At 41.9% G+C, this 24596-nt stretch overlaps 3 protein-coding genes across 4 annotated transcripts; 2 read left to right on the plus strand and 1 right to left on the minus strand.

Annotated features, from left to right (window-relative positions):
* Positions 1-5341: 5341 nt before the first annotated feature.
* Positions 5342-10421, minus strand: lig4 (ligase IV, DNA, ATP-dependent). Of its 2 annotated transcripts, none has more exons than XM_018728422.2 (2): positions 10368-10421; positions 5342-8425 (listed from the first exon to the last, which is right to left on the minus strand). In XM_018728422.2, the coding sequence occupies exon 2, from the start codon at positions 8408-8410 to the stop codon at positions 5681-5683; it is 2730 nt and encodes a 909-aa protein (XP_018583938.2). In that variant the 5' UTR covers positions 8411-8425; positions 10368-10421; the 3' UTR covers positions 5342-5680. The 2 variants fall into 2 exon arrangements, with proteins under 2 accessions (XP_018583938.2, XP_018583939.2); XM_018728423.2 differs by lacking the exon at positions 10368-10421 and adding an exon at positions 9499-9568.
* Positions 10422-10483: 62 nt separating this feature from the next.
* abhd13 (abhydrolase domain containing 13) lies at positions 10484-16586 on the plus strand. The gene is made up of 2 exons (XM_018728393.2): positions 10484-10829; positions 12940-16586. Exon 2 carries the CDS (start codon positions 12987-12989, stop codon positions 13998-14000), a length of 1014 nt encoding a protein of 337 aa, XP_018583909.1. The 5' UTR covers positions 10484-10829; positions 12940-12986; the 3' UTR covers positions 14001-16586.
* Positions 16587-17409: 823 nt separating this feature from the next.
* Positions 17410-21498, plus strand: LOC108920011 (tumor necrosis factor ligand superfamily member 13B-like). Its single transcript, XM_029258098.1, has 6 exons — positions 17410-17744; positions 17981-18098; positions 18654-18710; positions 20315-20427; positions 20859-21009; positions 21141-21498. The coding sequence occupies exons 1-6, from the start codon at positions 17475-17477 to the stop codon at positions 21251-21253; spliced, it is 822 nt and encodes a 273-aa protein (XP_029113931.1). The 5' UTR covers positions 17410-17474; the 3' UTR covers positions 21254-21498.
* Positions 21499-24596: the final 3098 nt, after the last annotated feature.

The following is a 24596-nucleotide window of genomic DNA, read 5'->3' on the forward strand; positions in this document are numbered from 1 at the left end:
TCAGATATTGCAGTACTACATTCTGTGGAATTGTCAACTTGTGTCATTGGGAATCTATAGAATTTATTCATTGTAAAAGAGAAAGACAGGCAACGCTCTCGGTGGGAACCATCTCAAGGAGGGCAAAGACAAAGATGAGTAGACAGCACAGTGTTCTGGAGATGAAGTGTTAGCAGAGCATTTAATACTGTAGAAGAAGAAAGGAAAAAACACAATTTAGCTGATGAAATAAATGGCACGTGTGTGCGAGGGAGAATGAATCACGTATACTTTTCATACAGGACTCCTAGAAAGTGTGGATTCCGATTTGCATTTTCATTTCTATGTGCCTATTCATTTCTCCCCTTTAAACATGACAGTTAAACGTTATCATACAGCACAAAGCATCTGGCAAAGGGAATGCTTAAATTAAACCTCTTCCCACTGACAGTTTGGGTATAAAAGGAAATAAGTACTCATCATATTCACATTTTAAGATCCCCAGACAGAAGTAATTAAAGTGACTTATTACTGGGAGGAGGAAGTTAGATGTGAGCTTGTGCAAAGCTGGGTGGAGTATGGATGTCTGCCTTAACCTGCTGTTGAACTCAGAAAACCTGAATATAATACTGTCTCCTGTAGGCTACTCTTGTCTTTGGTCATGGCTCAGCAACGGATGAACTTGGCAACCGAAGATGAACGACTTCCTCCCAGCCGCAGCTGCCTGTTTGCGATCGCTCACCTTAGAGGAGATTCATGAAACAACTGGTGAGAAAGGGTATGGAAAATGTCATTCCATCCTGCCTTAAGACATTCTAAGACATTGCGTTCAATCAGGGCATTTGTCCAGCTTCTTCATATTTACATGATTGAATTCACTTTCACTGGACTGACGTATTGGTTTTAAGATTGATATGCGTAGGAAATGTATGAAAATTTTATTAAAAAATCTGCATAGACACTTCTGCATAGCCATTGAATATTTTACCTATATTCAGCAACTCACTGGCCAAACAGTTTCAGAAGAATCACCAGTGTCATTTGAAAGACCTGCCGTTCCTTTCAGTTTCCCTCGGAATGAAAGTGACCCTGTAACTTGGTGCGCTTCTTTTCCATTGTGAAGCAACAGAAGTGATTAGACCTGTTCATCTGCTTACTCTGCTTTTTAATGGTCACAGTTATGTTGTTCCGTTGCCGCAAGTCAGCTGGAGGTGTAGGCAGGTGTGTTTTTAGTGTGAAAATGGCTATAAAATATAGCACATATCATGATGATCTGGAGAAGTTATACCAATCTGTCATTTTATATAAGAGAAAAATGACAAGAAGTTTACATACACACATTATTATTATTATTATTATTATTATCATTATTATAACATATGTAAGCACACATGAATCCATCCCTACTGAATACAATGCAGCATCAGAGGTTTATACCAGAGGTGGATAAGTCCAGTCCTCATAGATCCAAGCCTTGGAGGTTTTACAGAATACATTTTAATTATGCCCTGCTTTACACCTGAAATACCAGGGGAGGTGACTAACTATCCAATTAATTACTTCGATAAAGCAATTAAGACATGAGGAGGAGCAGAAACCAGCACACCCTGCAACCCTTGGGGACCTCAGTTGTTCACTGCCATATTATGCTTTTATGTTATATTAGTCATAACATTTAGACCTCTGTGTGTCTTGTGTCGGATAGAGTGATGATGTCAAACGATAATCTCATCTACACATCTACTATTATTAGCATCCACAGAAAGCCTGCATCTCAGTGGAGGTCAATGCAAGCCATTTCCTCCGAATGTTTCAAATGAGAGGGGGGCACGGTGGCGCAGTGGGTTGGACTGGGTCCTGCTCTCCCGTAGGTCTGGGGTTCAAGTCCTGCTTGGGGTGCCTTGCGACGGACTGGCGTCTTGTCCTGGGTGTGTCCCCTTCCCCTCCGGCCTTATGCCCTGAGTTGCCAGGTTAGGCTCTGGTTCCCCAGGACCCTGTATGGGACAAGTGATTCAGAAAGAGTGTGAGTGTGTGTGTGTGTGTGTGTGTGTGTCAAATGATGATGATCTGGTAAAAACCATCTGACAACCCAGGTGCAGCTTGGTGATCAACCAAAGAGAAATCAGCTGAGCAGTCCATCCTCTGCAAGGACCCCTTTAGCAATGGAACTGTCAGACTTCTCAGGATTGTTCCCTCATATTTGGAGGGAAAGGTGAAACAGTTAACTGTGATTTGATGTGACTGTGATGGACTCTTGTACCCACCCAGTGTTTCTGGAATAGGCTTGGTATATACATATATACCAAGTAATATAATGGTATACTACTATCTTAAATGTACCTTGTGATTTGGTGAGAAGAAAAACAAGTGCTATTACTCACAAATGCTGCTTTGTATCCTTTATCACCTCTTTAAAATCCCTGAGAAGGTGTAATTGCAGAAAAACATGGGGTGGCACTAAAACCATGGTCATTCAAACAACCATTCTCTCTTTGTGAGGACAACATCTGAAAGCTTCAGGCAGGTCACTCTCAATGTGCAGTATGCTGAGTCAAACATGCAAAATAATTTCAACATCCTAATAAAGCATTCAGCCTCGCAGTGAATGGACAACAATCTTATGATCTCCGCCAGTGAGTATTAATAGCTAATTGAACTTCTCTACCCTTCTCTGAACTCAATGGGGGTGGATTTTTTATATGCTGACAAGCTATTAAGCGCTCTCTAGTCTAGATCATGTTTGAACATCCTGCTATTTAAAGTTATTTCAGTAATGAATGCCAGTAACAAATGGGCACTATTAATGTTTTAGCCTGCAAATTTGTTGTCCTGAATGCAAGCTGAATTTGACAAGTGAAAGTTCACTTTTCTCTGAGCGTAAAGCATCTGATGCTTGTGAGTTATATTGAGAAAGTGTCATCTGTAATTGTTTAGTTATATGACAGAATGGGGGAGGGGGGTTGAATTGGCCAGGCACTTTGGCTGACAGCTGGCTACTGGTTGCCAGCACCGAAACATGTTCTGCCATCACCTCCGATGAATGTAGAGAGATCAAGTTTTGCAGTCAGTCTATTGTAGGTGCATCCTGGGTGCATGTGTTCAGGCCGCTCGGGGTGGGGCTTGCAGAAAGAGGGGTCTCTAAATAATTGGAAACACGGGGGGGAAATGAGACACATACCCACATGTGGTACACAGACTGGATTATAGGTAGTTCTAAAATCGTGGAACAAGCTGTCTGTTCACTAATTTATTACAGCTTCAGAACCATGATCACTCTCCTGTGTCAGTGGATTAATGGATGATGGACATTTATCAGAACAGCACCAAAAGGGAGCGCTAATTCGCAAGATAAATGTCACATTAACTGGTGCTGCAAAAAGAGGTTGTTTCCTGTTTTAATAGGAGTGAGTTTTAGAAGACAGTGGTGTTAACCGCAATCTTTTGAACTGTATATGGTCCTTTATGAAAGACAGGATACATACATACATTCGTATCAGGTGTCATGATTTACACAGATATTATACAATATTTTTATTCCGACAACCAATGACGTTTCATGACCGTTTCAATACCATATTCATTTAGCAGTGCAGCAGCAGCTTGGGGGGAGCCTTGAATGACAGGAAGGTAAGTTCCAGGGGCTCTGGAGTATGTGGCATGGAAAGCTGCCTTTATCTAAAGCACTTCATCTCTTTAACGTTAATGGTACTTTATGTGTTACACAGTGAAATTTCCACTTTATCTGGAGTGTGAGCTCAATAGTTCTAAATTTCATAGACATGCAAATGGTGTCAAGAGAGAACATTTTGCTATAGTACATGTAATTTCAGCTAGGGTATGACAGCAATATATTAAGAGATCAGAGGTGGTTCAATGACAGCCCTGTTATGGGGTGGAAGATCCAAAAACATGTTTGGGCAGTGAAAATGTATATCTTGGATAACAGTTAAAATGTCTTTTGCAACTCATGCCTTTTCTTAAATCGAATGGGCGCCCCCTAGAGACTCTCATGGGGCAAAAATATTCATATTCACACTGTACTTCAGACTTTTTTTTGTATAACTCCCAAAATAAATAATCCATGGGGAGCACAGTAAAGGGTAATGCAACAAATAACACATTCAGTTCGGTGGTATTTCCATGAACTTTAAAAGAACCTTTAAAAACATTACTAAGTCAACAAAGATGTCTCCAAGGGACTGCATTGAGCTGGACCCCTACAGTCCAGACTGACAGGACATTTTCTCTATTTCTGTCCAGCCCTGTGGCCTTGTCACTCCAGTTTGTTAACGGAAACCTCGTGTTTTACCCTTGAGACAAACTCTGAATAAGATGTATTCTCAAAGCAAAGGCTGGGCAAGACCTGTGTGTCCTTCAATATTCATTCTTTCCATTATGAATTTCTTATCTACAGATACCCTGGGCAATAAAATACAATTTTTAGTTACTTCATCAATGTAAGTTCAACATACAGTACAAAAAACTTAAAAACCTAGTAAACTTCCTTCCCAATCCAACTTAATATCCAGAAAGAAAACAATCAGCGCCTCATCATGTCCAAGTTCTTTCTTTAAAAGGGCCATTAGCTCATAACACCAATTACAACTCATATTGATATGCAAATGTAAAACTTGAAGTTCCAGATAGAAGCATAACTTGTGTTAAACTTAATACAGTATCATCTAGTCAAGCACGTGAAAATAAGTCAGTCTTCTTCCATGTTATGCATTACTGAAAACACAATTTGTATGGTGTACAGTATTCTTTATCAAACATGTAATTACCATTAGTTTCAGTGGTTATCAGGATGTTTACCTTCATTACTCTGTGATGCTGTCTCTCTGTCCATCTGCACACAATGAGCTCTTTTACAGACATTACATACACTTAATGACAAACAGAACAAATGACACAATGTCTTTTGTGCTCTACTGTACCTAGCACTGGAAGTCACCTTCAGTAAAGGTGTCAGTTAAATACTACTGAATAACAATTGTAAGTCACTTTGGAGAAAAGCATCTAATAAATTAATAAATGTCAAGTTATCAGGCTGCTCAGCTGTCAAGAGCCACATAAAATCTAAATTTGATCCACACAAATACGCCTAAAATACGCATGCAAACGCCATGTAAGACAAAGCAGGGGTTTTAAATTAAACTCCTAACGAAGTCAAATTCTCATAATTCAGATGGGTGTATTTCAGGCATGACTATAGCTTGCAACTGAGTACAGAATCATAAAACACAAAAAATTATTAATATTCCATTTTTATTTTTAATCTAAGTTAAAAACAATTTTCTTTTTAAAAAACTCCAAATAGAGATTTGTATTTTTTTTTCTTCAAACAAGCAGATAAAAATGTTCAGGCACTATTAGCTGCATCATCAGTAACTGTACCAACACGGATATTAGCATTTTCATTCCTTTCACACAAAGTTTCTGAAATTACCATATTACCTGAACTCCAGTGTAAGTAAATGTTACTCCAGGGGTTAAGCACAGCTGTAAATACATAATTTACTGTTATTGCAGCTAAAATAACTTGATAACTTGATATATCGCAAATCAGTTCAAAAACTATTTTGCTTTTAGACTCTTTACTAACATGTATGCAAAGGAGGCTAACGCTTCACTTAAGTTTTACTCCTGCATGCACAGAACTGCACATCCATAACATTGTTTTATGTATTGACTTTGAGCATTACACAAGGTATTCATTGTCATTCAGTAAATGTCCTGCTTTAATACAGTCTGTCACCCAGGATTCTCTCACAATTTTAAACTTTTTGGCAAACAGCCTTCTCAGTGTTCTGAAATCGAGGAGTCGAGTCTCCTCAGCAACGATAACATGAGTGACCCCTTCTGTCAGCTCAGACACCACTGTTCCCCCATGGAACCGAAACTCCAGAGCCCGTATGTCCAAGCAAGTCCCGCATATGAGGCTCCTGGGATCTCCAATTTCGGTGCAGCGGTCTAAATAAACTCGGAATGGTCTGAACATGTTGGTAGGCAAGTCATCCAAGGCATACTGTGACTCCACATTGGCAATGGATGGCATCTCTTTATCCTTGATATCAACCCTAGAGAAAACCTCCTTCAACTCCTGCTCATTGGTGTCAGCATAGTAACTGTCCCCAAACTTGTCATACTCCTTGGCAAAGTGCTGCTGTGTGGATGGCGACATATGAATCATGTGACGGGGTTGCCATGGCACAAATTGCTTCTTCTCCAAACACTCCAGCAGCCAGGGAGCCCAGACCACATCATGCTGGTTGCAGGAAATCAGGTTCTTTACCCTCATGTTCACCACACCTGCAATCACACAGTAAGTGTCCTGACTTGGATTCTGGACTACATTTCCACCACATTTCACTACTCCTTTCTCCAAGTCTGCCTTGGGGTGCTCCTCACTTCCATTCATGATGCAGAACTCCACATCTTCAAACATGCTAGACTCTTTTGTGACACCAGACAGATCCTGAGATTTAAAGTGGTCAATAATACCAATGACCTTCTTTGGCTTTGCCACCACCTTCCGCTTCTTCTTTTCTGGTTCATCTTCATTGACACATAGGTGCCTTGATGCTAGTTTTCCAGAGCACTTATTCCTGAACTGGTCAAGATCATCTAGTGTCATGCATTGGTGCCATTCCTTATCTTCTCTGATCCTCTCAATCCTAGGAAAACGGAGAGTGCAATTTGTTTTATACATATCACTACCCACTATTTCAGCAGCCTTAACCTGAATAATCACTGAATTACAGGGATCAATGTAAACTTCTGGTTTCTCTGTGCCACATAGTATGGATGCTGGCGGATTTGTTTTACGGAAGAGCTTCCAGTGCTTAGCAAGCTTTAGGCCCAAATCATACAGCTCCTTCATGGTGTAGCCTGAACCTATGCGGCAGAGAGAATGAAACACTGTTGGCTTCTCTCCAGGTTTAGGAGTTTCTGATACACCACACAAAAAATGAGAAATCATCCCACCTCGAGTTCCTTTCCCCCAGTAGCCCCCAAGGATCAACAGGTCAAGCTCATCCATCAGACCATCCACGTATTCCGGTTTTATCTTGAGCCACCCTTCTCCTCTCTTGTCTGGTTTATAAATAGATAAGGGATCTTTTACCATGATTCCTTCTTCTCTGTTGTCGATTGCTTCATTTAAGGCATTCACCACTTCTTGCATGGTTCGAGCTTCTTTTTTTGGCACCAAATGCATTCGGCCCTTTATTGGAGTGAAGACAGTATGCAGAGTTTCATAACGTTTCTTTAGTGTCTCATGTCCAAATTTCTGGTCATTAACTAAAAGAACATCAAAGATGCAAAAACAGGTTTGGAGATCAGAATCCTCAACTAGCCTTTTGATATCAAACTTGCTTCCCTTTTGCATAAAGGTTTCAGCAGTGGGGTTGTATGCCATCATCTCACCATCCAAGATGCACCTTATCACATGAGGCTTGAAGACATCATGAATGTAAGGGGTCAAAGAGCCTTCTAACGGGGATGCCCCAAATTGTTGAGTGTATTCAAAAGAGTTGCGTGTAAAATACTTGTACACATCTCCATCTTTATGCAGTTGGATGCGTTCACCATCCAGCTTTGTCTCAATATAGAAACTGTGATTGCTCATTTGCTTCTCTACCTGCTTGATGTTGGCAACAGCTGCTAGCATGGGCTTGAAAGCTGAAAACAGCTCAATGGACACATCACTAAGATTCACAGAAGGATCATGAAGCTTCTGGCACACTTTGCAAAGATCAGTTGTGACATTGTACAACTCCACAGCATCTGGATGGAACACTTGAAGCACTGTCTCTTTGCTTATGCCCAACTTCATGTCTTTCAGGATCATTCTGATTAGCCACTTCTGCTCCAAGGCTGAGCTATGCGTTATCAGATGTAGAAGGTTTTTCTTGACAAGCTCCTTCTTTTTAGCAGCATTGTTGACAGCAACTGAATCCAAGAAATCGTTTACCTCTTTAATAGTTAGGTTTCCCTGGCTCATACACCTCTTCTTCAAAACAAAGTAAGCCATGATGGCAAAATCACCTGCCTCCCCCTGAGACGTAGTTGGAGCTCTATAGTTGAGAAGTTTATTTGACTCTGGACCATTTTTTGGAAGGCCCAAGACTTCAATGAACAGTTTTGCTAACATGCTTTCCTTGATCCCATAAGCCATCCGTTCCCTCTCAAACTGGGGAACGATGAGACGTAAGGCTGGATAGAAGGAGTCAGGGGTCTTTGGTTTGTCCTTGTGAAGAGCGGAATGAAACTTTCGCCATGAATCAATGAAATCGGAGAGACACTTGGCTTTCTCTGGCCGAGCCTTCGCTTTCTGTATTTTCTCTAAGGTTGTACATAAATGCCGAAATGGAACCTGAGCAGCTACAGATGTCTGAGGCACGTCTTCACTACTTGTTGATGCTTCCATTATGAGATGAGACACCTCGAAAAGGGGAAAAAACAGATGTTATAAATTCAGTACTCTGAAATTAGATATTTACTTAGCTCACGTGTGCTTTGTCCACAGAAGAAACAAACATGATAAAGATGTCTTCGCTGTGCTAGTCCTCAAATATAAACGTTTAACAGACATTCAGCAAAACTTGCAGCAAGTAGTCTCCTAGTCAGGCCCATCACCTTGTAATTTTAAGGTCCCTAGTCTGAATTTCTTTCCTGCTGCATACTCTTGATGAATGCAATTAAACTGAACTGCTTGGGGGGGGGGGTAGATATATATAAGCAAATAACTGCCATTAGCCCATTGTACAAACCTAAAACTATAAGTCACCATAGACAAAAATGTCAACAAAATAAAGGTTAATAAAGAAATTAAAAGACTTAAATATCCATAATCATGTGTTCATGAGCACCATCTATTGGGCACTGCTGAACACAGAGAAACAAAAACAACAAAAATGGTTTTGCTGCAAAGGGGGGCGCGGTGGCGCAGTGGGTTGAACCGGGTCCTGCTCTCTGGTAGGTCTGGGGTTCGAGTCCCGCTTGGGGTGCCTTGCGGCGGACTGGCGTCCCGTCCTGGGTGTGTCCCCTCCCCCTCCGGCCTTACGCCCTGAGTTGCCAGGTTAGGCTCCGGTTCCCCGCGACCCCATCTGGGACAAGCGGCTCAGAAAGTGTGTGTGTGTGGTTTTGCTGCTTAGAAAGAAAAAAAACCAAAGTTGCACAGAAGGTATTAAGATAATAAAGGTTGTGTGTTGCAGCCCAACACACCGTCTCAGTTAATTGTATTCGGAGTGAAAACACCACATATGAATCTGTGAAAATTGTTTCCAGGGCAAACTGTGACACTGAATAGCAGGGAATTCCACAAGATAATAGTCAAGTAGACATGATAAATTGTAAATATAATCATCATTTTCTTGAGGAATACAAGTCAAGGTACTTTACAGGGGTGCATTCGAACAAGGACAGTGTGGGAACCTCCATGAAATCAGCACAGAAAGCAACAGACACCTTGACACCTATAAAAACCTTCAACACATATTGGTTCTTAGATATTACCTCTGAGTTGTCATTTGATCAGCTGTTCCATCAAAATACGTCTGAATACAAGAACAAAATCCCTGAAATGACTGAAGGGACAAACCTGTAAAAATGTGGTATAATTTACAGATTAAAAATCTACATCACACTAAAAAAAATTGACCTGCTTGGGAACTAAATATTTCACTTTTATGTAACAATAATCAAGTTACTTAACTTTTTAGCGGTCATGATTTTGCGGTCAATATGACACAAGCTGAGCAATTACGATTGATACATTTTGGACTGTGGTAGGAAACCGGAGCACCACGTGGACGTGAACGCGAGCCTGGGCAGAACACACAAACTCAGTGGAGCGGATTCAAATCAGTGCAACTACAGTTCAGTTACAGGAAAAAAACTAGTTTAATTTTATAAAACATAAACGGTGTTTCTCCATTAGCACGTGGATTAATAAATATAATTATACAGTCACTAGAATATATTGCTCATACACTTCGGCATTTTTATGAAGAACGTACACAACAACTGAACTGGTGTGTGAACAGTAAACAGGAGGAAAGTAGAAGCAGAAGAATTAATAATTTAGGCTATATGACTAGTTAATTTTAATGGGAATACGTGTTGAAACCATAAACGACTTCTATTTTATTTATAATTATAAGAGAGAAACGGGACGGACGGCAACAAAAACAACAACAGCCCGCGACGTACTCACTGTGGGGAGTTAGTTAATTAGTTATACCAGCCGACTTTTTTAACCAAGCTGCACTGGCATCTACTGCTAAGCAACATTTATTTACTTATTTATTTACACAAAAAATACCGTTTACAAAGCGAGCCAGAAATAGCCAGGAAAGATACGTTAACGAACTACATTAACATACCTCCGTGAGCCGGACACGAGCTGCACCTCCGGAGCGCGGAAGTGTCGCCGCCCTCAGCAGTCCGCACAGCGCGGAGGGACACGACGGAACCACTATAATCACTTCCGTGTTGCGGGTGCAACTCTACTATTGCGAAACTGCTGAGTAGAACACTATAGTGTATCATCATATTAAACGGATTCCTACGACATAGATGGCGATACGTACCTTACACTCGATTATACACGTATTTTATCGCAACAGTGAATAAATAAAGATTATCTAGAGAGAGCGAGAGGCCGTGGAGTTGTTGTAGTCGGGAACCGTTTGAGAGTGACACCGCCGCCCGGCTTGAGCTCAAGCGGCCGACAGCGTCCAGCACAGGAACTCAACTGGGAGACCAAAACCGACAACCCGTTTCATGGTTTCTGTCATTATTTCCACCGTGTTGACTGGCACTTCAGCAGGATGAGAGAAAAATAGGTGGGTACGTTTGAGGCATGTACTGTTCGGGGCACGTTGAACCTGTTTTTATGTCAAAAACAGTGGCTGTCCTGAGCTGTGAGGTAGCTAACGCGCGTCGTCGAATTGACCGACACCCCCCTCCTCCTCCTCCTCCTCCTCCCCCCGTACCGCCGGGAGGAATTCAATTGTTTGGAAAAATTCTCCGCTGCTTCTTGTTCTCTTTGTTGAGGCAAAAATGTTCAGCACAAGAACACACACATGATGACATGAGTGCAGTCGGATCGATGAATCGTGTTGACAAGGAGGACTGAAGTGAAGAGCCAACATGTCTTCTGTGCGTCCAGCACTGCGCCATTAACACTCGATTCGCTATAATTTGTGTAGCGAGGTATTATGCAACCAGTTAGGACACAAGGAATAGCCAAGTGTTGTCTTAAATATCCGTTTGCTATCGCCGCTAGGAGCCTATTCCTTTCGTTGAACCACCTGGTGGTCGGAAGGTGGACGCCGGGCTCTTTCAGATTCCTTTACCCCACGGGGTTTTTCTTAAACTGTGTGACATTAACTTAACATTTATTTACCTGCATCTTTGTCCAGAACGAATTGCAGTCTTTTACAATCAATGTATCGTTACAACGATTTACACAGGAGTGCCAGTCAGTGTTCTCATTTTGTCAAATCAGGGTAAGTACTTGGTCAGTTGTACTGCAGCAGGATTTTGAATCTGGTGATCGCAAGGGAACAACCCTAATAGGGTACTGCCTGCTGCCCTAGAAGAGTAGTCTAACACAACCCTTCTGTATTTATGCTCTATACGTGCTGTGTTACATTTATTCATTTTCTTGAAAGCAACTTACAGTGTTAAGGTACTTAGTTGTTTTACCCATTTGTACGGCAGGGTAATGTTACTGGAGCAATTTAGGATAAGTACCTTACTCAAGGCTACTACATCTGGAGATTGAACCTGCAACCTTTGGGTCCAAAGGCAGCAGACCTAACCAGTACACTACCAGCTATTCTCTGTACGGGTGTTACATTCACCTGTATAGAGGGGGACAGAGACGATCAAACACGTTGGCATGGAAGTGTTGCCAAATATAAATTGAGATGCATTCCATCAGCACTGTGTCTGTTCATTGATGGAGGACCAGTGAGCCACGCTGACTCGAGTGATCAGTCGGCAGAAAGGAACATCCAGATTAAAGAGGATGTTCATTAGCTGTGTCTCATTTATTACGGGGGGGGGGGCATTTTTTTTAGATTGCCCTTGGATTTTCTCTTCCCACCAGGCTGGATTCTGAACAATAATGTAATGATTTGTTGGTGATGAAAGTGAGAGGTCGCCTGTACAATTGAAAAGACTGCTTAAAGTAAATGCACGGCTGGGTTGTGTGAGACCGCGACCCACCAGCAGGTGGTAGCAGTGAGTGTTTCAGCTACTGTGTCACACCGCAGGGCCTGTACTTGTAAATGAGCAGAGCTTATGTTTTCTGTTCATTCAAAGTAGCAAAATCTCGAACTTCTGGGCAGATTGCATAGACACAGAGAGTGAGAGGAGTATTCAAAATCTTTCTATTTTTTTTTTTTTTGTAATTTATACATGCGTTTTAAATATTGCTTAGGGTTAGTTCAAGCGTACTTCTTTATGCAGTTTGTCATTGGGGTTTTTTGGAGGCCTCTTAAATCAAATTGCATTCAGCTATTACTCTGTCTGTGTAGGAACTTGACTCCATTGATGTTTACCAGAGTTAAGGTTCAGCTCTTCTATTCATTGAACTGGTGGTATGCAAAGGAGCGTGTGCACTTTTTCTGGATATTCCAGCATAGAGACACCAAAGCTTTTACTGTTATGTATGGTAAATTGTACTGCTTGGGTTTATGCTTTTGATATTAGTAACTGTAATTTAGAATTTTATTTAACTTTTTCTGACTATGCCTGGGTTATTAATGTTTATATTTATGGTTGTAATATTTTGCCTACTTATTTGCATTTTATGCTTTAGTAAATAATTTGAGTAAATTTGAATTCTCATTTCTAATCAGCAAATTTCTGATGCCTATCTAGTGTGTCTTCTCTTTATGACCAATTTACTGTTCTAGATGTTTGTTTTTGTCTCTTCATCTGTAGGATATCTGGTCTGTGAAAAGAGGGCCTCTTTTGTTCCACAAACCACTATGGAGAAGCCATGGAGGCTGTGGGGGGTGATCGAGAGGTGGCTGCTGGCCATAGGCTCCTGGTCTTGGAGTGTGTGCCGCATCTCCCTCCTGGCGCTCATCCTCACCTTCCATTTGTATGGGGGCTTCCTGCTGCTGGGTCTCATCCTGGTTTCTATAGCTGGGATCCTGTACAAGTTCCAGGATGTGCTTCTTTACTTCCCTGATCAGCCCTCCTCGTCACGTCTCTATGTCCCCGTACCTACAGGGGTCCCTCACGAGAACATTTTCATCAGGACCAGAGATGGTGTGCGCCTCAACCTCATCCTGTTGCGCTACACAAGCGAAAACCCTGGTCCTGCACCCACCATCATCTACTTTCACGGCAATGCAGGTAACATTGGGCACCGCATCCCCAATGCGCTTCTTATGCTGGTTCACCTGAAGGTGAACGTGGTGCTGGTAGACTACCGGGGCTATGGGAAGAGCGAGGGTGAACCCAGTGAAGAGGGTCTTTACCTGGATGCTGAGGCTGCCTTAGACCATGTGATGACCCGACCTGACGTGGACAAGACCAAGGTCATTCTTTTTGGGCGATCACTAGGGGGTGCAGTAGCAGTGCATCTGGCCTCAGGAAACCCCCACCGTGTGGCAGCCATTATTGTGGAGAACACATTCTTGAGCATCCCCCATATGGCAAGCACCCTATTCTCCTTCTTGCCCATGAGGTACCTACCACTCTGCTGCTACAAGAACAAGTTCCTGTCTTACAGGCAGATTGTGCAGTGCCGCATGCCTTCGCTGTTCGTGTCGGGCCTGTCCGACCAGCTCATCCCCCCTGTCATGATGAAGCAGCTGTATGAGCTTTCACCCGCACGGACTAAACGCCTGGCCGTCTTTCCTGACGGCACGCACAACGACACATGGCAGTGCCAGGGCTACTTTACTGCCCTCGAGCAGTTCATCAAGGAGCTCCTGAAGAGCCACGCTCAGGAGGAAACCGTCCAGTCCACAGCCAGTGTGACCATAATTTAAAGCCCTTGTCCCTTGCCTTTCACTTTGGGCAGGGACAGATGATAATAGAATGTGCATTTCTAACCTTTTATTATCTTGTTTTCCTTTGTAAAATTCTATTAGAAAAAATGGTGTGGAATGACTGGCCAAGGTATGGAAATAAAGTCAGAATGCCTTTGAGTCACTGTTATGAATGCATGCTAAACTTCTATAAAGGCTAAATTTCTGTTAGACCTTAATTCACCCATACAATGAAACAGACGTAGCTGCCAGAGAGGTCATGGTCATTGGTGTATGAAGGTGTACGAAGCAGTGGCGGCTGCTTAAGGTAGTAAAGAAACAGGACAGTGGTCCTTAAAATTTCAGAAACGAGTTAACATATATTGGCATGTAAAATGTGTGAAATAAGCTAAAAATACACAAAATAATATATACCAAACCAAATTGAATACAGCATAAGTAAAAGTTACCCCTGAAAATCTTTAATTACCAGAGGATGTAAATGTGGCATTAATTCATTTGTTCGTTCATGTCTTTACTCATCCCTGCTGGCTTTTGTTGGTTGCAGTTAGTCACATGGGTAGGTAAAATGGGGGAGGGAAATGATATCACCGAAAGACGGTTATAGCCCAAGCCCTAATCACTAGTAGTGGTAAGTGGCATTATTGCCACCGTTTATTCACTGATCAGTTGCATATGAAAATGTTTCAATTCAACTGTAAATACATTTTCATCATTAAAAGTTTTGATAATACAGTTCCATAGTTTTTATACAGTACTTGGTATGAGTTTGCCATTACACATATGGCACATTAGCCAGAATTTTTTTGAATTGCTTTAAAAAAAAAAGTTGACTATCATTGTTTTAAGATTCTCTTTAAGTAGCTACAGTATTGTCTCAGGCAAAAATGTTTACATTTAGCGTCTCTTAAATGCTTCAACACTCAATTATATCCAGTCTCAACTTGCAGTATGAAAGCAAGGTTCTAATGTTGTTAGGGACAGAAATGGAAAGACCACAGCTCTGTTTCTACAACTGTGATGAAATGGTGGTAATGGTTTTTTTTTTTTTTAAAAAAAAAAAAAATGTTGAACAATGTGGTAATCCAGTTTACCACAACTGTCTTATACAAATACATAACTTCTTTCTGCCCATTTTCAGACACACCAGCTGCCACTGATAACAGCATATGCTTGGTGTTTAGAACTTCTCACCGATAATGTACAAATTTAACAGGCAGTACTGATTTGAGGTTTTAGTGGGGTCACAGCAGAATTACTTATGTAAGGCTGGTGGCTACAAAAGAAGTCCAATGAAATTTTTACTCCCATTGAGTGGTTCTGATGGTCTCTTTCATAGTTCAGTCTTTTGGCTCTAAGAACAGGAGCAGCTTCAAGGCCATTGACATCCCTAAAATGCATCAGCTGTGGGGGAAACAAACTGTAGGGCATTGCACCAACATTGTGGGGTTTTTCTAAGGAAGTACAGCCATTGTACCACAGTACAAACATTACAGAAGGTTCATAGACATAATACTGTTTGGTAACTACTTCCTGGCTGGATTTTTACCAGTGAATGTGTTAAGGGTGCAATGTTTTTAAATCACACATCTTTGACATGAGTTTTTGAACATTTTAATGAGCAAATTAAGTATCTGCCTGTCTTCCAGGGTTGACAACCATTAAAATGAAAAGTCATTACAGATAAATTTTAAAGAATTGATTAAAAAATGTGTATTCCACTATGTCAGAAATGTGTCTAGTCTGTTGTGTGTTAATTAAAAGGGGCTGTGTCATAATGGATGTGACTGGAAAATGAGTCGTACTAGAAGCACTTTGAACTTCCTGTTAAATTCGGGAAAGATGGCTTTCAGTTTGTGGGCACAGGAAGTGCTGGCTCCCTCTGCTGGCACCTGAGGAGTTTGCACACTTGCTATTGGTCTGGGACTCATTGTGGTGAAGCTCAGAAATGACACATTTTGTCAAGCATTGTATGTCTTGTATGATCCTAATGGGTTTTATTTCGATACTTTATTCGTCTGTTGGGGTAATCTACGGGCTGTTTTGGCACTTACATTTATTAGAACTACAAACAAAAGGAACGTAATTTTGAGTGATGTGAATAAAGAAAATGAATAAATACAATGAAGTTGCTGACTGAAGATTTTGAAAGTCATTAATAGGTGTGCAAATTTGTGCAGGTACTGTATCCTTCAGATGTTTTACAAAATGGCCTTATATTTTTCTAAATTTTTTTTAAATTATCATTATTTACTATTTTAGAATGCATTGAAACCTTTGACATGAGAACACAATGTGATGACGTCTTCAGTGTTCACACCCACACAATGCAATGTGCCATGGTTTATTGAATGTGTACAGAAATTCAAGGTGCATTATGAGTTTCACTCTCGTTTACAGTACCAAAATGGCTGCACATTGAATTTGTTTTTTCTATTTATGGAAGGCATGCATTTTGGATGGATCATCATCCCTTTGTATTCTGACCATGAAAGCCCTTTTACTGCGCTAATGTAATGGAGTGTGAGGTTTTTAATTTTTTTTTTTTTTTTAGATACAGTCACAGTTTCTATTTTCTGTACTGTTACATGCAATAAATTGAAATTAAGGTTCTGCAACTTGTCTCTGAATTTTGGTTTATAAATACTTTTGTGAAATGTTGGAAATGCTATAAGGGGGGCGTGGTGGTGCAGTGGGTTGGACCGGGTCCTGCTCTCTGGTGGGTCTGGGGTTCAAGTCCTGCTTGGGGTGCCTTGTGACTTATGACGGACTAGCGTCCCGTCCTGGGTGTGTCCCCTCACGCCCTGTGTTGCCGGGTTAGGCTCCAGCTCCCCGTGACCCCGTATGGGACAAGCAGTTCAGACAATGTGTGTGTGGAAATTCTATGTTAAATTTAAATTATTAGCAACAAGAAACATGATAAAATGATGGATTTACAGCTCTCTTTCTTTGCATAATGTTAATCTTAGAAGTGTAATTTTTAAAATATTTTTGCAACCTCTCAATATTCTCTAACGCACAGGCCCATTTCTGGCCAACAGTAAGTTTGGATGTATTTTCTGCCCACATTTATGAGCAAAGGAAATTTACCTACACATTAGTTAGTATTCCTTATAAACCAGATGATTTTTTCAGACCTTCCAAAACAACACTCACTCTTTCTGATATTATTACTGCGATACTGTGTTCTCGGACATAAGAGCAGGGCTGCTAAAATTTCCCTTTTCTGCCAGATAAAACAAGCAGAGAAAAAGTATGAATTTTGGCTCTGTAGATGGTGAGACAGGAAGCAAACTGTGGCTAATGTAACCGGAATCAACGGGGTTTGTTGCTTCTGTTTTTTTTTTTTTCTCCGTTTCTCTCTTGGTTTTTTTTTCACAGTCTACTATTCCTCAGACTCTCGAGGCAGCAGACAGACGCCCTGCTGATGAAGGGATTTGATCATGAACTTGGTTTGAGCCCCTCCCGCTAAGGATGTCGGTGCATCCCGGCGAACCCGTGCTTCGCTCTAACCCTGAGGTCCAACAGCAGCGGCTGCCGTGGGCACTCCTGCTCCTCACCTTGGCTGCCATCACGTCCTGGTCGCTGTCGGTCATCTCACTGTATCACATCCTGACCCTGAAGGCTGAGGTCGCCGGCCTACGTGCCGAGCTCGGCCGGAGGAGGGAGGAGCAGAGGAGCATGAGCGTGCAGCGCCAAGGTGGGCCGTCACAGGAGCCTCAGACCTCCAAGGCCAAAGAGGTGGTAAGTGTGACAACAGAAGAAGATACCAATGGTTTTTCTTGCTGAAATGGCTTGGAATATTTTCACGGTAAATCCTACTGTTCGTGTTTAAATGCAGGTGCATGTATCAGGCTAAGATATGTTGCTGATGACTGGCAAAATTATTTACAAAGCAGTTTTTTTCCAGGGCTGTACATTTAGTATGAGCTAACATATGCTGTCTTTGCGGGGGTGACTCACCTACATTCCATTTTTAGAGGCTCGAACCCCCAAGCAGTAAAATGAGCAGGAAGGCCTCTGGGAATTCTCTTCCAGAACTGCACCTGACTTATAACAGGAAGAAGAGGGGCGTAACCCAAACGTCAGAGGAGAAAGGCCAGTCTAATTTGATTTCTTTTCCCCTGTTCAGGAGGACACAGGTTACATTGTCACGGGGTCGCTGGGTGCTGCTATATTTGTATGTATTGTTGATGTAATGGACTCATTCTATTTCTCTGTGAGATGTACATCGCTTTGGACAAAAGCATCTGCTGAAGGAATAAGTGCGAATGTAAATGTAAATGCATTAGCGCAAAAATCATGTTGTGCACATTGCGTTAACTGTATTTGTAATGACGTAATGACAGGTTGTATTTTCAGTTCTGCTTAGGCAGCACTTTTGCAACTTCTGTACTGTAGCGGAAGCGTCATCTACATTAAGCATGTCTCTGAAGGCACAGATGGACATAAACAGGACTTCAGACATGTGTAGGCCAACAGTTCCGAAAGCTCTTCTTAATGCATAATGGACAAGACGCATAGAACAGGACCGAGCAACTGCTCAAGCTGAAATCCTTTATGAAGTATTGTTTAAAAGCAGCTGTGATGTTATGATAGGGAGGGATTGTGTCCTGTATGTTCTTTCACTTCCTTCTATCTTTTCCCCATCAGTCTTGCAGCCCTGCTTGCAGATGATGGCCAACAGCAAGAAAGAGACCACTTTTCAAGGTACAAGACTCTGTGACTTTACCTAAAAGGCCAACGGCATTAATGACTGCCACTTGTGCCTTTCCAAATCATCTCCAATCAGTTTGTAAAAATGTCTAAAGTCCTGATTTTTCTTTGTCATTGTGGGGTATTGAGTGTAGATTGATGAGGGGAAAAAAAATGAATGTAAAAGATTTTAGCATAAGGCTGCGACGTTAAAAAAATGTGAAAAAACTCAAGGGGTCTGAATACATTTTTTGACAGCTGCTGGTAATCATAGCCATAATTGAGCCAAATCATGGTAAAACTACTTCACATGTGATGCATCTGAAATGTGTTAAAGAAGTATGATTGTCTCTTCGATTTTTTTGCCCTTTTTTTGAGAGGAAGGGAAAATTGAAAAGTCAAAATTTAACACAGTAATGGAAATGACGGAAGTCTGTGATGAAAAGGGGGCAGCATGGTGGCTCAGCACTTAGCATCTGGGCTGTTTGGCCACGGGTTTGAATCCAGCTCAGTCTGTGCAGTTTGCATGTTCTCCCATGTGTACTGTGGTTTCCTCCAGCAGTCCAAAGATGTATTTCGGGTTAACGGGTGATTCAGAGGGGGGTGTGGTGGTGCAGTGGGTTGGACCACGGTCCTGCTCTCTGGTGGGTCTGGGGTTCGAGTCCCGCTTGGGGTGCCTTGCGACGGACTGGCGTCCCGTCCTGGGTGTGTCCCCTCCCTCTCTCCAGCCTTACGCCCTGTGTTGCCGGGTTGGGCACCGGTTTCCCGTGACCCCGTATGGGACGAGCGGTTCCGAAAATGTATGTGTGTGTGTGTGTGTGTGTGTGTGTGTGTGTGTGTCTGGTGATTCAGAACCAACTGCAGTATATATCTGAATGAGTGTGTGGGCTACCCTGTGATGGACTGGTGTCCTGTCCAGTGCATACCCTAGTTTGCCTTGCACTCCCTGCTTTCGGGATGTGTTCCAGGCCACTAGAACAAGTGCACAAGGAAAGTGAGTGAGTGTGATGAAAAGGGATGACCTGCTGAGGGTAGTGGTGCTGCCTCAAAGCTCCTGGGCTACTGGTTTGGATGTCGATTTAAATCTGGCACCATCTATGTGGAGATTGCATGTTCTGAGTGGGTTTCTTCCCGGTGCTGTGCTTAGTCTCATGACCGTCTAAAAGTCATTGACCATTTGTCAGTAACTGTACATAGTGCCTTTATTTCTGTGGTGTCCATGTGCGTTGCAGAGTGAAAGACATAGGCAGTGATCGTGCAAAACTGAACTTTATTCATTCATATCGTAAACATCCGTGAATAATGCTTATTCAGTCCCATCACAAGAGGACTTGGTCTAGTGGAACGCATTAACCTTGTCGTTAGGAACACTTGTGCTTTCAGTTTCTGACTTCATTAAACAAATCATTTGTAACAATAATAGTACTAATGATAGTGAAGTATTACATATTATCATGCTGTATTACTGTACTGTATAGAGTATAAAAAAGTGCACCAGAGCCGAGTGCTTCAGTGCTACCCGCGGCACGTTTAAATACTACGCTGGAATATGGTGATCAGCGGTCAGACTGGAGAGCGCTGCGTGGCAGAGTGTCCCTGATGTCTTCTATCGGTTTCAGACGAACACACGGTCATCCCTTGGCAGGTAGGCCTCAGGCGAGGCACAGCCCTTGAGGAGAGCAACAATACAATCCTGGTGAAAGAGGAAGGCTTCTACTTTGTGTACAGTCAGGTAAAGGGGCAGAATTTCTATTTATTACTCGTAATTGAGGTAATTTACCAGCTGTGTCATGACTGCTCTTTATAGTGTGAGAAATCAGGCTGATTTCGTGTTCAAGGAGTTAAGGTGAAATGTCATGATTGTTATTGTTTCGAACTGTAAACGTAACATCTGAGTGCTGCTTTCTGCTCGTGCTGTGTACTCTGTGAGCAGAGAGTGTAGTCCATGGCTGCGAGTAAGTATTTCTTCCGAAAGGCACCTCGCAGTTATGGAGAAATGCACTCTGGAAATCAGGAGATGATGATCAGATCACTTGTTCCAAAAGTCGTTATTTCGTCCTTGAAATACAACATAAAGCCCTGCGCTGTCACTCAGAAAGGAGAAAGGTGGAGCAGAGTTTCTGTTTGCGGAAGTACTTATATTCACTTTTACTTTTACTGCAGGTGTATTACACGGATAAGACCTTTGCTATGGGTCACTTTGTCATCCGAAGAAAGCAGAATGTCGTCGGTGATGAATTACAGGAAGTCATTCTGTTCCGCTGCATTCAGACCATGAATCCGATCTTCCCCTACAACACTTGCTACACTGCAGGTACGTCCAAAGAAAGTGACTGTTATCTTTCGGTTCGGGTAGCCAGGTCGGGGAAAAGATGTGCAATCATTGTAGCGTGGTTTAGAAGGGATGGCAGTGTTTCACTCCACCTCTCCTCTCCCGCGGTCCAGGCGTTGTCAAACTGGAGGTGGGCGACCGTGTGGAGCTGCTGATCCCTCGGCAGTCTGCCAACGTGTCCCTCGACGGGGATTCCACCTTCCTGGGGGCCATCAAGCTGGTGTAGCTGTGCTGTGTCTGGGCTGGCACCGGTGAGGCTGGGAGACACGTTTACTGTATTCACCCTGCTTAATGTGTTACGAGGCTGTAGCTGAAACTTGTCGCACACACAACCATAAGAGGACTACAGCCGAAGCAGGAAGTGCCTATATGTCATTATCGAGCAACTATTTCTACATGGAAAACTAGGTTATTCACACACACACACATTTTCTGAACCTCTCGTCCCATACGGGGTCGTGGAGCCTACCCAGCAACACAGGGCGTAAGGCTGGAGGGGGAGGGGACACACCCAGGACAGGACGCCAGTCCATCGCAAGGCACCCCAAGCAGGACTCAAACCCCAGACCCACCAGAGAGCAGGACCCGGTCCAACCCACTGCGCCACCGCACCCCCAGCACATGTTTTTTTTCTAAACCACTTGTCCCATACGGGGTCACGGAGAACCGGAGCCTACCCGGCAACACAGGGTGTAAGGCCAGAGGGGGAGGGGACACACCCAGGATGGGACGCCAGTCCGTCGCAAGGCACCCCAAGTGGGACTCGAACCCCCGACCCACTGGAGAGCAGGACCCGGTCCAACCCACTGCGCCCCTGTGCCCCCCTTGTCACTAGGTTATTCAATTTCTTGCAAACCATGGTGCTTCGAGGATCCATTTCAACACAGATACACTTTAAACTGGAAAACAAAGATGAAACTGAGTCAGTGCATTTACAGTATTGTTATTCGTCATGAATGAATCAGATAACCTGCTTTTGTCAAACAACTCCAATAACAACACATATGCAAAAATATTGTTAGGGACAATATATTGATGTGATCAGTAAACTGAAAAAGCAGAATAAACTGATGACGGCATTTTAGCGTAAGGCTTAAGGTTTGGGGTCTGATATTTACCCACTGGTTTGTTTTGCTGTTGCAATCATTTGGTTGAATGACACATGTCAGATAAACCTGAGCATTAAAATATATACAATATGTTGACCTTTAGATGTTACCTGTGAAAATTTCTCTTGTTTTTGTGCTATTTATGCAAGTTTTGATTTGCTGTGTTTGAGGAGACCACACCTACACTGTGTGTATCGCGAAGGAAGCAATGTCTACAGTTTCTATTCGAATATTAAACTACGAGAACTTTCAGTATGACATTGTAGCTTTCTTAGTTAATGTAATGTTTTGTTATGTGGTGTTTTTTAGTGTCTAGCATAATTGAACAAGTATTTGTTGATTTTAAATGCCTGGTGTCTGGTTTTACAGTGATTTAATTTTTTTTTTTGCTGTTATTGCGTTAGCACTAATTAAAGCCTAGACCAGTTTTAAAATGTCAAATAAGGTGACAGGGCATGGAAGTCAGTCTATTAAAGGAATGTTGTAACATGATTATTGTTCTTGCAAAACGCCAATGTTAGGTCAAAAACCTCTCTCCCCTACTCTATATTTTCATTTTCTTAGTTGTAAGAAATCAGAAAAGTGGCAAGGAGAAGTGGGGAGTAATACTGTAACTACTGTATTATATTTCTTGTTTGTCAAGTGGATTTGTTTTAAGAAACATTTCTGGAGTTCATTGCCTTTTCACTCTATGTCTCATATGCAGCAGAAAATGTCATAATGACCAAAGAAAACTCACACATTTGAAAATGGCACATTTTCAAGTCATCTTGAAGTTCAAATTTTTTATAAACTTAAAAGTTCTGTTAGCCTCTTCACGCTCAACAATGTATAGAAAGCAAAATATGCAAGTATATATTTGCATATTTTTGCTTTTTACACATTGTATAGATGTAAAGATGTAAAAATAATATAGGAAATGAAAACCATATATATATATATATATATATATATATATATGTAGTTTTTAGGGGTTGCAGGTTTGAATCCCTCCTCCAGCTGTAGTACCCTTGAGCAAGGTACGTAACCTAAATTGCTGCAGTAAATTACCCAGCTGTAGAACTGGCTAAATGTTTGTAAGGAGCTTAACACTGGTGTCTTTGGAGAAACGCATCAGCAGGTAAATATAAATATATCTGGTTTTGCCACTTTGGAAAGAAATTCCTTTCATGGAAAACTCTTGTAATAGGTCCTATAAGTATGTTTAAATTTTCTAACAACAGTCTATAGATTACAGAAGCTGAAATCTTAGGTCCAAGGTACTGCATTACTTTACATTTAAATATACAGTTCTGCTCCTTTTCATGGTAAACATGCTTGAAATGAAACATGACTAGATAAATCAATAAGAAAATGTTCTACAACTCCCAAGGTTGATTACCTGGACGGACGGCTTTTTTTTTTTTTGCCAGTGACAGCTGGGGAATCATGTCGTGTGTCTTGCTAACATGATGTTCAGTTAACCGCCGGCACTTCATGAATAAACTGTATGATTTCACAGATACTTGCAGGTCGTGGATCTTTGTATGTTTTTCAGGCTGCATTTGAATGAACTTTCCAGAAAGCTTTAGAAGTTAAGTGCCACTTTCCACTCCTTTTTTTTTTTGAACAAGTGAAGTGCAGATTTGGAGGAAGATGTGTGGTTAGTTTCACAGTTCGGAGGGCTGTGTGGTCGCGACCTTGAGCGAAGTGGGAACAGCGGGAAGAGCAGGAGTATTATGGACGGCCAGAAACACACCAGAAAATAACACGTCCCTCAGTGGGGGTTCTTCAAGGAGAAGCGTCCACACTATGTGCTTATCCCATTCGATCGAAGGAGGGCTCTGACAAAGTAAGTTAGCTTAATGCTCTTTTAATGGGGATCTTTAAGAGTGGATAAAAATCACGCAGCGCTTATACACAGACGCATGTCTTCGCCAAGGACATCAGGAATATCTTAGCCTTTTGTTCAAGTACACTTACTTCAGAAGGAGCATTCCTCACATTCAGAGGTAGGAAAATTGCGCAAGAAGCAAAAAAGAAAGAAGGTGCCATAAGAACATGAGTATGAAGCTGAAAATAAAGGGACTTTGCCCAACATGTGCTGTGCGATATACCCGGTGTAGTATGTTCCAGCACAATTACAAAGTGTGTAACAGCTGTTTATTGTTGTGCTGCTAACAAAGCGGTAGGCGGTTCTGCTTTTGACTCTGAAGGTTGCAGGTTCAAATCCTGTGTCCAGCCACAGTACCCTTGATCAACATACTGTGGATTACACTACTGAAAGTATCCACCTGAATGAACAAGTAAATAAGTATGAATTGCTTTGGAGAAAAGTGTGAGCTAAATGAGTAAATACAATTTAAAATACAACAAAGTTAAAATATTTTAAGGCCCATAAAAAAAAGGAAATAACCACTGAGAAAAAAAAAAATCATGGCAGGGTTTACATTTTAGCTCCTCCATATTGGCACAGTGTCA

The sequence above is a fragment of the Scleropages formosus genome, chromosome 14, assembly GCF_900964775.1.
Source record: "Scleropages formosus chromosome 14, fSclFor1.1, whole genome shotgun sequence".
Lineage (NCBI taxonomy): Eukaryota > Metazoa > Chordata > Actinopteri > Osteoglossiformes > Osteoglossidae > Scleropages > Scleropages formosus.

Coding starts and splice junctions, on each gene's coding strand:
- abhd13 (XM_018728393.2), top strand. CDS start 12,987: ATGGAGAAGCCATGGAGGCTGTGGGGGGTGATCGAGAGGTGGCTGCTG.
- lig4 (XM_018728422.2), bottom strand. CDS start 8,410: ATGGAAGCATCAACAAGTAGTGAAGACGTGCCTCAGACATCTGTAGCT.
- LOC108920011 (XM_029258098.1), top strand. CDS start 17,475: ATGTCGGTGCATCCCGGCGAACCCGTGCTTCGCTCTAACCCTGAGGTC. Junction 18,099..18,653: donor CCAAACGTCAGAGGAGAAAG/GCCAGTCTAATT, acceptor TTTCCCCATCAG/TCTTGCAGCCCTGCTTGCAG. Junction 21,010..21,140: donor CAACACTTGCTACACTGCAG/GTACGTCCAAAG, acceptor CCCGCGGTCCAG/GCGTTGTCAAACTGGAGGTG.